General features: G+C 41.3%; 1 protein-coding gene across 5 annotated transcripts in view; it reads right to left on the bottom strand.

Moving 5' to 3' along the window:
- SH3PXD2A (SH3 and PX domains 2A) overlaps positions 1-13,219 on the bottom strand; it is a 320,633-nt gene that overhangs the window by 129,640 nt on the left and 177,774 nt on the right. For 4 of the 5 annotated variants that reach the window (XM_060768325.2, XM_060768323.2, XM_060768324.2 and 1 more), the window contains one exon: positions 7,364-7,392. In XM_060768325.2, coding sequence (XP_060624308.1) covers positions 7,364-7,392 — 29 coding nt within the window. Of the gene's footprint in view, positions 1-7,363; positions 7,674-13,219 lie in introns of those variants that run through there. The other variant, XM_060768327.2, reaches the window with a different exon arrangement.

Raw genomic sequence — 13,219 nt, 5'->3', positions numbered from 1 at the left:
AGAAAAGGCTCTTGAGGAAAGGAGCACAAAAGCCACATTTAATGTGGGTAAGTAAATACTAAGAGGGAATACAGAAAAATCTGTATCCCAATTAAATGCAGCAACTTGAGTCATTTTTATTGAACCTGCTGAACACTTCAGCCACATTAATATTTTACTTGAGAATCTAGTTTGCTAATCTATTGCTTTCATGCAGTCCACAAAATCTGCACTACAATCAATTTGTTAGTCTTTAAAATACCAAAATACCATCTTACTAGTTGGTCATAGGCAGTAAATATTTACACTATGATCTCTTTGTTCATCTTTCAAGTGTTGCAAGAAAGAAAAGCCTCACTGGATGACTGAGGAAAGACTTCAAATAGCAGACAGGAGAGAAACAAAAGTTAAAAATGATAGAATCGGGGTCAGAATATTGAATGTAACTGTTCGGTGAGATGTGTATAAGGGCAAATATAATTATTTAAAGAAATTTAAAGAAACCAAAAAGTAGGCATGACGAATAATCAATGGAGAGCACATTGTATGTTGTGGAGGAAAGAAACCCTCCTAGAAAACCACAGCTTCTATGTGGAGTTTCAGGGCAGGAAAAGTAAGTGGAGGCAAAAGAATGGTCTCCCTCAAGGCAGCGTTCTTGCACCAACCTTGTTTAACCTCTTTACTAACGATCAGCCACAACTACCACTCACAAAAAGCTTTATATACACTGTTGGCCTTGGCCTAGCAACACAAGCAAGACTTTGAAACAGTTGAAAACCAACTTACTAATGCCTTGAAAGATCCCTCCAGCTACTAAAATGATAACCACTTGAAACTTAACCTTGCCAAGACACAATGTGTGCTTTCCATTTAAGTAATTATGAAGCCAACAGGAAACTGAAGGTTACCTGGGAAGGCCAAGAGCTTGAATACGCTTCCCACCCTAAATATCTCGGTGTCACCTTAGACCGAACACTAACATTTATGAAACACTGTGCGAACACCAAGGACAAAGTAGCTGCATGCAAAAACATTCTGCAGAAACTTGCTAATAGCGCTTGGGGTGCAGACACAAAATTAATAAGAACATCAGCCCTGGCCTTGTCTTACTCAACTGCTGAGTGTGCCTGCCCCATTTGGCATAAATCCGCCTACGCGAACCAGGTGAATATAGCACTAAACGAGACATGAAAAATAATCACAGGATGTCTTAAACTTACACCTGTTGATAGACTCTATAAGCTAGCTGGCATTGCCCCCCCCCCCCCCCCAATGTGCAATGAGAAGTTGCTGCCAATTGCAAGAGAAATAAGGTGTGAAAGCCACCCACTGTATGGCTATCAGCATTTTCCCAGTACACTTAAATCAAGGAAAAGTTTCATGAGAACCACGACTCCTCTAAATGTTCCTCCAGCAACAGAAAGAATATCCCTGTGGGCAGCAAAATTAGGCAATTCCAACTGGACCCCCCCCCCCCCCCCCACATACACACACACACACACACCACGAGGGTTTGCCTCCAAGGACAAACCAAGAATGGGCAACTTGGAAGTCCCTGAACAGACTCAAAAGCGGAGTTGCCAGATCAAAAGACAACCTGGCAAATGGCACTACCTAGAAGAATCCTCCACCTTGTGCGACTGTGGAGCAGAACAAACAACTCTGCATCTGTATGCCTGTCCACAATGCCCTGCCTCATGCACAGAGGAAGAATTGTTTAAAGCTAAAGATAATGCAGTCACTGTTCCCATTTTTGGTCTAAAACTATCTAGCAGCTTGCGATCCCTTTATTTTATCAGTTTCAGATAAACTATTTCATGCAATACTTTTGACACGAAATAAAATAAAAATAATTGTATGTTTGGGAATAAATAAAAGGACAATGGAAGCAATACACTGAAGAACCATACAAAACAGATGAAAGAATGATAGATTTCTTCAAAGCATCAACATTTTGATGATGAGTCTACTATTTCAGAAAACACAGTGGGCAAAGTTCTCAAAGCCCTTAGGAGAAGCAAACAACATACCAATAGGACTGTTTCAAGCTCTTGAGACAGAGTTTTATGCCAGCAAATATGGGGAAATAAAACAATGTATCCCAAATTGAAATAATATAATATAAATTCTCAATTCAGTGACACCAGGGATGGCAGTAACCACTGGAACTATTGGATTAATCTCGCATGCAAGTGCAGTGAGGTTCAGCCTGATATTGGATGCCCAGGAGTGCATTTGTGCAATTAATGTGTCCATTTCTTTGGCAGCAGTGACATATGCCTTAGTTCCAACCTGATGGGATTAATATAATGCACTCTATGTGGGGATGTCTTTGAAGATATTCAGAAATGCCATCTGATTAAAAAAAATGCAGCCAGATTGCTAATGTGTGCTGCTTACAGTGAGCATCCAACTCCCTTGCTCCAGCTTCATTGGTTGCCTGTTTCTATGCACAATTCAAGGTGCTGTTTTGGACCTATCCAGCTCAGGCCCAGACTATTTGAAGGATTCTTCTTTCCCCATGAAACTACCCAAGCTCTAAAGCAGTGGCTCCCCACATGTTTTGGCCTTCGACTTACAGAAATCCCAACAGCTGGTAAACTGGCTGGGATTTCTGGGAGATGTAGGCCAAAACACTTAGGAACCCACAGGTTAAGAATCACTGCTCTAGAGTCTGCAGAAGAAGAGGGTCTTTTTATCCCATAACCTTCATAGACACAGCTGGTATAAACACAGGAGGAGACCCTCTCATTATTAGGCAGATAATTTCCTGACTTTCTCAAGAAATCTCTGAGGTGTTACATCTGGAAAAAAACTTTTAGGTGCTGTATGGGTAAAACTTGCCAACTGTAGAGCAAATCAAGCCTTAACTCTTCCTGAAAGTCAACATGACTAAAGGAGGTCATTGCGATTTGGACCTTCTTTCAAATATATTTGCCTTGATCAATATTGCTCAATAAAGTGGAAGGCAGTAGGAAAAGAGGAAGGTCCCATTATACATATATTGAATCAATCAAGGAAGCCATAGACCAAAATTTGCAATACATGAGCAGGGCTTTAATAACAGAGTCACTTACACCTCACCACATGGGGCCTTCTCTGCACTTCTCTGTGCTACCGGCATGGATTCCCCTGGAGCCCATCAGATGAGGCAGGGCTGCTTCCGTTGGGGCTCTGTTGGGCTCTGTGCTGGCAGTGTGTCAGCAGCATGTTGACACTGCTGAGAAGCTGAGCCCAGAAGAGTCGACTGTACACCCAACTCCTCACAGAAGCAGCTCAGGAAAATGTGGAAGGAAGCTGGGGACAGCAGGGAAACATTGTGGGAAAAGATCCCATGACCACCAACGGTAAGGACAAGAATTGTTACGCGGCTTCACAGTTTCCTCAGCTATCCCCGGCTTCTGGGCCTCAATGTGATGAGATCCATAGAGGTCCTTCATTCATATAGTGGTCCTACAGCCAAGCCAATTTGATGGCATATAACATTGCTTGCTTTACACGGCCTTATGAGTCTTTAGCCCTTTTCAGCAGTTATAAATCAGGGGAAAGATAGTGAAACCAGGGGAAAAAATTAAAATATGGAAAGGGACAGCTGTTATACCGACGTTATCCACAAATGCAGATCATTACATGTAACACTGTTACTCATTTTGTATTACTTCTAAGCTCTGGTTGATCCATTGAACAGGGCCACTAAAATGATGGATGGCACTGTAACTGCAAAGTACTGCTGTTGTATTTTATTATACCTTTGAACTCTTGACTTTCACAGGGTAGGTTAAAGTCTTGATTCAATCAGGATGTCTTCAGGATTTCCAGGAAAAGCAGATAGGGGAGTGAGGGAATAGCCAACCACCCACTAAGGTATAATTTAAACTGCAAATGTACTCTTGATTAGCTAGCCTCTTAATTTGACATATGAAGTTGTATAGAACATTACTGGAAAAAATAATGTTCAAAAAACAGGAGGGAAAAAACCCATCTTTCCATTCAGTCTCTTTGTTTCCTCACCTGCAAAACTTTGTATCACATGAAATCATATCTGTTTAAGGCCCCATCTACACTGCCAGACAAAATCCAGATTATCTGCTTTAAACTGCATAATTTAACAATGCAGACTAATATAATCCAGTTCAAAGCAGATAGCCTGGATTTTATCTAGCAGTGTAGACAGAGCCTAACCCAGAACTAACTGACAAGAGCATATTAGAATAATTGTTTCTCCTAGCCTGTTTCCACTCTCAGCCCTTGCCTTTCAGCCCCATTTCAAGCTTTTCTGCCTCTACCCTCTCCACCAATACTAGTTGCCCACCTGGCAGATGCAACAATCCTGGCTAAGAAAACAAGGGTTTGTTAAGAAGCCAGCATAATTATGACTGAAGACTGAGGACAGACACAACAGATGTATCACACTTTCTTCTGCAGTGGATATCACAAGCATTTTTCCCCTGGTTGGTACCTCTGCACATCAAACTCATCACTGGAAAGTGAGGTGGAAATGACTGGAAGAGAATTTCTCTCATCCTGCCAGACAGCAAATGCTGCATAAAGTGACGAGATTAATGTGCAGAGCTGCCTTGAAACCCCTAATGTTACAGCAGTGGAAAAGTCATTAGGCATTGGCGCAATCCAGGGTAGCGTTTCTACCCAGCCATTCTTTGCATTTGATTAAGGTGCAGGACATGTGGGTGTGTCTCCAGTGCCAGCTAGCTTAATATCTGAATTTGATTTGATCAATGAAAGACAATACAAGTCCTATTTGAACCTGAGTCAGGGTTAAGCAATTTATGGCCATGCGGTCTAGAACTGAACCTGACTTCCTCTTGACTTTGCAAAACATAGAATGGGATTATGGATGATTCTCAACTGGGCTGGGAATTACATTCTGCAAGTGATGGTAGGCTCTGTAGTAAGGAAAGTGGTAAAACAGCTGTAAGTTCTGTTGCCATCAAAAAGATGTGCTTAAAGATGTATTTTTATGCCTGCACAGTAAATATGGTGACTTATGTGGCACATGATGGCCTTGTCCAAATGCTATCCTCGGTGTCATTCATTTTTCTTGAGCCCAGCCTCTCCAAGTTGAGTAAGGTAAAGGTAAAGGTAAAGGTTTCCCCCTGGCATTGTAAGGTAAAGGTAAAGGTTTTCCCCTGACATTAAATCCAGTCCTGTCAGACTCTGGGGTGTGGTGCTCATCTCCATTTCTAAGCTGAAGAGCCGGTGTTGTACGTAGACACCTCCAAGGTCATGTGGCCAGCATGACTGCATGGAGCGCCATTACCTTCCCTCCAGAGCTGTTCCTATTTATCTACTCACATTTGCATGTTTTCGAACTGCTAGGTTGGCAGAAGCTGGGGATGAAGCTCATGCTGCTCCCTGGATTCGAACCTGCGAACTTTTGGTCAACAAGCTCAGCAGCTCAGTGCTTTTACCCACTGTGCCACCAGGGGCTCCCCAAGTTGAGTAAGGAAGCTTAAATGGACCTTCTGCTCACAGCCACTTGAAGTGACCTTGAGAAAAAATCTTCAGACCCTGTCCTCACACCGGAGGGTTGGGTACAGGAAAGTGGAACAATTCTGCACCATGCCTCATATGAAATACATCTTTCAGATTCCTACATGCACAATGGCGAAACTGCGTTAATATGAATGTTCACTCAGGGTTGAACTAATTTGGTTCTCTTTCCCGCTTTCACTGGGGTGTCATTTGCTTGACTGGCATTCTTAGTTTATGAAAGGGAGCATTTGGCTTTCCAGATTTTTGGGTTACACCTCCTATATTGACCATGTAAAAATGGTAAGGCAAGACCTCTGAAGGGCCACACTTTATTCCTGGTCTAGAAATTACAACACAGGATCAAAATGCGACCTTCTGGATGCCGTCAAACTATAAGTCCCAGCAACTTTGCGAATACAGCTGAATATAAACTGGATGCCATGTTGGCAATGCTGCAGCTATCTACCAAGGTAAACCGCACATCCCTATTCAATCCACATTCAGCTGGCAATACTAATCATATCTACAGAAGAGCAAACATCATTGAGTTTAATACAATGCTTTTCTAAGTAGACATAGATAGGATTGTACTTCTAGCACCCCTTTGGAGAGTATTCATTGTAGGTATCTAATGAATCACTGTCCTGCAGATAAGAGATAATGATGCAATAAACCAAAGTAGTATGAAATGTTTCAGGCAAAACTATGTAGTGAATGCACTGCACTGTGAATGTCAATGTATGCACATTTTTCTACCATTACATTTTGTATCTGGGAAATAACATTTGCCACATTTCTGGGGGTCTTTTTTACTGTTTGTTAAAGGGGGAAAATTCATCAGGAAACAAAACAGGTAATTCCACAAATAATCTTTGGAGGAGGGTTTCTTGAAGATATTTTGATGATAGTCCGCAAGCAGCTCCAGCCTATACATAGTTGTTCAGAAGTAGATCCTGCTCACTTCAACTGAGCAACACTGAAAGAAGCATGCTTGCAGAACTGCAGATTCAACCTGCCTTTAAGGACTGCAGCAACATTATCCATCTGCTTAATTGCTCCCCAGAGCACCCTCCTTCCATCCTCTTGGTAATTATTTCCTTTGATCATTCAGTATGGCCCCTGAGACATGCAGTGAAAGAGGATAGTTAAAGGACCAAACAAATGGGCTGCTTAGGTGGCTCTATCTTAACCTCTGAAGCAGGATAGCCATTTCTATTGGGGGCCATGTCAGGCAGCTAATTTTAAATATCATATCAGAGGAGTGTGTTGTTATTTGATGCTGTATTTGATAATTTCTGGTTCAGGTACCAAAACAACTAGCTTCAAGTGTAATGAACCTTGGCAGAGAGACTTTTACTGCTCTGCCTCAGGCAGCAAAATGTCCTGGGCTAGCCTCCCTAATAAGGAATGAAAAAGGGCAGCTATACATGATAGGAACAATAGGTAACAATTCATATACAACTCAGTTCACAAATTTTGAGCATAGTATTGTTGTTTCTCCACAAATAAGTCAAAACAATATTGTCAAATAGGATTGGATTGGAATTAATCTGCCATAGGTTAAATATTAATTATCATGATCTTCAGGTGGATTCCAATTCTGTGTAAAACTACCAAAAGAGAAAGTCCATAGATGCACCGAGTAGCTGCTTTGCTGAATTAGACATATATAAAAAGACATGTTCCATCGTCAAGTACATAGAGATTGAACAAGTACAGTTTTCACTTTAAACATACATGAAAGCATCATTTTGCCTGCCTTGTTACAAGAACTGTTTGCTACACCCACACCATCCTCCTCCTACCTAAAAGTCCATTAGACACTCATAGTATTTCAAATAACAGGCAATAAAGCTGTCAGAAAATATGAAAAAAGAAAAAGGTCTCTTACCTGATTTCCTCTTTGAGGATCCATAATCCCTGAAAAAGAGGCAACAACAGATAGACATGGTTAGGTCTTGGAGCATGAGAGAAGGATAAGGTAGGTCCCAGGCTCCTACCCGCTTGCTTAAAGGCACATTGGGAGATCCCTCTCCTTTAAACAGGAGCTTGGAAGGACCACAAGGCATGGGTGCATGCAAACACACCCAGGCAGTGATGCGCCCTTCCCTAACCACCAGCAGCTGGTGCTTCTGCAGCACTAGAGTGTAAAATGCTCATGTGATCCCGTAGAAAGAGCCGACCATCCACACAAGGAGGCGAAGGCGGAGGATATCAATGCTTTCCCCTCTTTAAATCAGGCTTCAGATAAAGCCGTGACTGACTTAACCCCTTATTGTTTTCCTCCGGGACAGAGGCACGCTCCTGCTGGCTACTCCAGCAAAATTACTACATTTGCTTCATTAAGCAATGGTTATGTGATGCTCTTGCCATCCTACAGCTGTTTCAAAAGAGGTTTGCTATCTGCATTGCCCGCAGCTCCTTCCAGTTATCTCTAACATTTCTCCACACTGAAAAGGAGGAAAATGCTCTGCTTATTTTGCATAACGTTACCACAAGCTGTTTTCTCACTCTGGCTGAAACTCATGGTATAGCAAACTGGTTCTTTTGATCATGGAGCTAAGAATGCATTCTTGGGGAGGTTCTTGTTAATCAGGACATTTGATAGTGCACAACAACATTGTTGTGATTTATGACAACCCTAAGGTGGACATTTTCCTAAGAAGATTTGTTTAGAGGTGGGTTGCATTTACCCTCCTCTTGAAAGTGTGTGACTTACTCAAGGTCATCCAGAGGTTTCTATGGCTGGGCAGGGATTTGAACCCTAGTCTCCAAAATCTAATGCTCAAAGCACTATACAATACTGTCTCCCACAGAATAACATGGGCAATTTTTTAAAAAACCACAGTTATAGGAATGTGTCTGCTTTTGGTTTACCCCAGTAGTTCTCAACCTTCCTAATGCTGTGACCCCTTAATACACTTCCTCATGTTGTGGTGACCCCCAACCATAAATTTACTTTTGTTGTTACTTCATAACTGTAATTTTGCTACTGTTATGAATCATAATGTAAATATCTGATATGCGGGATGTATTTTCATTCACTGCACCAAATTTGCACAAATGCCCAATATGCCCAAATTTAAATACTGGTGGGACTGGGGGTGGATTGATTTTGTCATTTGGGAGTTGTAATTGCTGCGACTTATCATTCATCTACAATCAAAGAACATTCCAAATCCCACTAATGATAGAATTGGACCAAACTTCCCACACAGAACCCCCTTGACCAACAGAAAATACTGTTGTCTGATGGTCTTTGAGGACCCCTCTGACACCCCCTCATGACCCCCCCCAGGGGTCCAGACCCCCAAGTTGAGAAATGCTTACCTACTTTTGATTTTTTTTAAAAAAACTTCAACATCTTCTACTCCTATTTATGAAGAAATTTGCAAATTTGGGGTAGTTCTTATTAAAAGACAAACTGAACAAAATTTACAGATATCTAACAGTATCTTAATAAGTGCCATTAAAATGGTCAGTGTAAGAATATACCTTTGTAAGCTTCCTTATGGAGCCCCAGGTGGCGCAATGGGTTAAACCCTTATGCCAGCAGGACTGCTGACCGAAAGGTCGACAGTTCAAATCTGGGGAGTGGGATGAGTTCCCATCTGTCAGCTCCAGCGTCCCATGTGGGAACATGAAAGAAGCCTCTCACAGTATTGTAAAACATCCAGCCATCTCCTGGGCAATGTCCTTGCAGACGGCCGAGTCTCTCACATCAGAAGCGACTTGCAGTTTCTCAAGTTGCTCCTGACACAGGGAAAAAAGTTTCCTTACATTGAACCAAGTCACTGGCTTGTCTAGCCCAATAGCTCTGATTGATAGCAATGACTTGCTAAGAATTCCTGTGGGATTCCTCCTTAGCACTATTTTTAGATCCCAGGTATTCCCTGATGGTCTCCAATCCAAGTACCAAATAGACTTGAACTGCCATGTAATTTAAAAAGTTAGGAATCTATCAGAAAAAAGTGACAATCTTAATCAATCAGCCTAAACATGGATGAATGCACAAGGATTCAAAGTCAGGTTTTTCAGAGCTAGGGGCTAAAAACTCTCCACCTTCATTTCTCTTACATTATTTACCTCTTCTGAAAAATTCTTGAATTTGTAGAGCAGAGGAGGGTTTTTTGAAACACAATCCTGTTACGCTTTCATAGAAGTAAATCCCTCTGATTTCAATAGATGTTAACTCTCATTAATGGGTGCATAGGGTTTCAGCCTTTAACGTGACAAAGTTCACAATAAGTCACATTTTCCAGGAATATAATCCTGTGCTTCTAATAGTCAGCCAACCAGCACTTTGATGGCCAGTAGCACTGCTCATTTCTTTCCCTGCTCCAGTACTATAAATGAATATGAGTTTGCCTGATAAACCTTTCAATAAAAGCCAGCATTATTTTGGCTGCCAAGCACTGGCTATTCTGGTGAGAGCTGTTGGAAATCTGGAAGGTCATACATTGCCCAACCCTGCTGTATTATTATGAAGTGGAGGTAGGGAGATAATAGCCACAGGGCTCTTCCACACAGCCCTATATCCCAGAATATCAAGACAGAAAATCCCACATTATCTGAGTGTGGACTCAGATAACCCAGTTCAAAGCGGGTATTGTGGGATTTTCTGCCTTGATATTCTGGGATATAGGACTGTGTGGAAGGACCCACAAAGAGAGTGTATGTCTAATTCTAATTCATGGCAGTGATGTGATTTGAAGTGAGGATATTGTGATTTATAGTGCAGCTCTCATGCACAAGTAAGACTAAATCCTGATGCTGATTTAAATCAATGACATTTATCTATGTGTTAACTCACAATTAAACAACTGAGACTGAGAGTATGAAGTGTCCAAGGTCAGACAGTTTTTTGTTTTGTCGTGTCAGGAGCGACCGCTCCTGTTGTGAGAGAATTGGCCGTCTGCAAGGACATTGCCCAGGGGACGCCTGGATGATTTTGATGTTTTAATCATCCTGGTGGGAGGCTTCTCCCATGTCCCCATATGAGGAGCTGGAGCTGATAGAGGGAGCTCATCCACCTCTCTCCGGATTCGAACCTGCGACCTGTCGGTCTTCAGTCCTGCCGGCACAGGGGTTTAACCCACTGCACCACCGGGGGCTTCCAGGTCAGACAGTGAGTTTCCAGGATGAACAAATATTTGAATCATAGGGCCCTTCCACACAGCCCTATATCCCAGAATATCAAGGCAGAAAATCCCACATTATCTAAGGTCCCTTCCACACAATCCTATATCCCAGAATATTAAGGCAGAAAATCTCACAATATCTGCTTTGAACTAGGTTATCTGAGTCCACACTCAGATAATGTGGGATTTTCTGCCTTGATATTCTGGAATATAGGGCTGTGTGGAAGAGCCCTGAGAGTGGACTAAAGGCCCTTCCACACAGCCATATAACCCAGGGCGCTTCCACACAGTCCTATATCCCAGAATATCAAGGCAGAACAACCCCTATTATCTGCTTTGAACTGGGTTATCTGAGTCCACACTTAGATAATGTGGGATTTTCTGCCTTGATATTCTTGGATATAGGGCTGTGTTTAAGGGCCCCCAGAATATCAAGCTAGAAAATCCCACAATATCCCACAATATCTGCTTTGAACTGGGTTATCTGAGTCCACACCGCCATATATTCTAGTCCAAAGCAGATAATGTGGGATATTATTCAGCTGTGTGAAAGGAGCCTAAGATAAACCAGTTCAAAGCAAATATTGTGGGATTTTCTGCCTTGATATTCTGGGATATAGGGCTGTGTGGAAGGGCCCCTAGTCTAATATTTAAACCAGTACACCACACTATCGACATGTTAGCCTTAACTCTCATTACTGAATCCGGACTGACTCCAAGGTAGGCATATTTCAAAATCTAGGAGGTGGCCTAAAACAGAACCCAACCAATGATTCATCCTTTTCAGTACTGTGCACACCAAGCTGGGCAGCTGTAGGTCTTAAAGGGTTTTGGATTTAAACTCCCCTAATCCCTCACTATAGCCTATGCTGGCTAGGAGTTGTAGACCAGTGTATCTATTCAGAGCTGTTCTGGTTTATTGTCGAAGGGAGAGGTAAACTCTTAACAGCAAGGTGTGGTGATGGGGAAGAAACAACCAACAAATGTATCCAGTGCTGACATGATAACATAAACTAGCAAGAACACAGAAAAACAAGACAAACAACCCTGCTTCAAACAAACAGGTCACGTATAAATCATGACAACAGCATCTTCCACAAAGAATGGCTACTGGAAAATCCTTTTATGTTCAATGGGCATACTCATAAGAAAGAGTGCACAAGACTGCAATCTAACAGTCCTCTGGGAAGAAAGAAATAATGATTATAATTAGGCTTATGACAAGGTGTGAGAGAGAGAGACAGATTACAGTTTTTATGTAAATTCAATGAAAAGAAAAACCCAACAATCTATATGAACTATCCTGAAAAGTGCATTATCAAAAAAGCTTATCTCCAATATAACTCTATTCCAAATATTAATTATCTTAATTTTAAGTTCCTTAAAAGTCTGTTCGGATTTTATACTAGTGATATAAGAATTCAAGCAAAATCTAATCTCTCTTTAAATAGGCCTTTAGGAATGCATCTTAGAACAACATTTGTTCTCTTTTTCTAGTGATGTATCCTGAATTTGCAATGAGAACTTCTAGCTGAAAGAATTTTTCTTTTTTTCATTACAACTCCCAGCATCCTGTAAGCCAATACAGGCAGTCACTGGATTAAGAACAAAGTTAAGTTTTGTCAGTTTTTAAATTGAATTTTTATGTAAATCAGAACTGTTACATGTTATAAGTAACTCCAGCCATTTTTATAGTTTTAAATAGCATGGGGAAGGGCTAACAACCTTGTAACATTTGCTTTCCTATCTGTGCCCCTGTTCAGAAGATTTCACCTCACTTTTTGACCCTGTGACAATTCGATTTTGAAAATGTTGGGTTGTCATGGAAGCAAGGAAATGGTGATAAAGGGCATCTTTTTCCCCCGTGATAAGTCTTGCAGGAGTGAATTTCCCTTCTCTTCCTTTTGTCTCACCCTGTTCGGAACTAAGAGGCAGATACAAGTCAGATGTTTGTAACTTGGGGAATACCTGTATGGTCAGTGGTCATGTAGGTTTGGGAGTTTTGGAGACCATAGTCCTAAAAAGGAAATGTTCAAAGCTTTGAGAATGTCATATTGTTGTCAATAAACAGCCATCAGCAGCTGCTAACCACAGACAATTCTAAATCTGCTGTGGCATGGAGGACAGGAAGGGAAAGTATTCTATGCATTGTGGATTTAATCTGGTTGTCTTCTTTATTACACGACTCCATCTCAATATGAAACATCTGGAGGAAAGTGATGTTTATATACATGAAATACAGGTTCTCAGTAGAAAAAGGGTACAGGTGGTAAACATTAAGTGTTATAGTTGTTGAATTCTTTCCTTCTACTTCCACCACTGAGAGAGGTGTATACACACACACACACACCAGGTATAGGGAACCTATGAGAGAAAATAGCACTAAATATCAAACAATTTTAATTTATAAAGATAGAATAGCAGCAGAAGTTATTAATTTTATCCTGAAAGGGATGGAGTATATTAGACCCTTGGATTATTGAAAAATCAAGTGAGAATGAAGTAATTGCAAGAACCATCTTTAGACATGTCTACATAATTGTGGGCATGCTTCTTCTTGTGGTTGTTCTCCACCAGTGCAAACCTTGTGCTTAAGCATTCCTGGT

Source organism: Anolis sagrei, chromosome 3 (genome assembly GCF_037176765.1).
Source record: "Anolis sagrei isolate rAnoSag1 chromosome 3, rAnoSag1.mat, whole genome shotgun sequence".
Lineage (NCBI taxonomy): Eukaryota > Metazoa > Chordata > Lepidosauria > Squamata > Dactyloidae > Anolis > Anolis sagrei.
The sequence above is the reverse complement of the archived record's forward strand: the minus strand, read 5'-3'. Positions and strand labels throughout refer to the sequence as shown.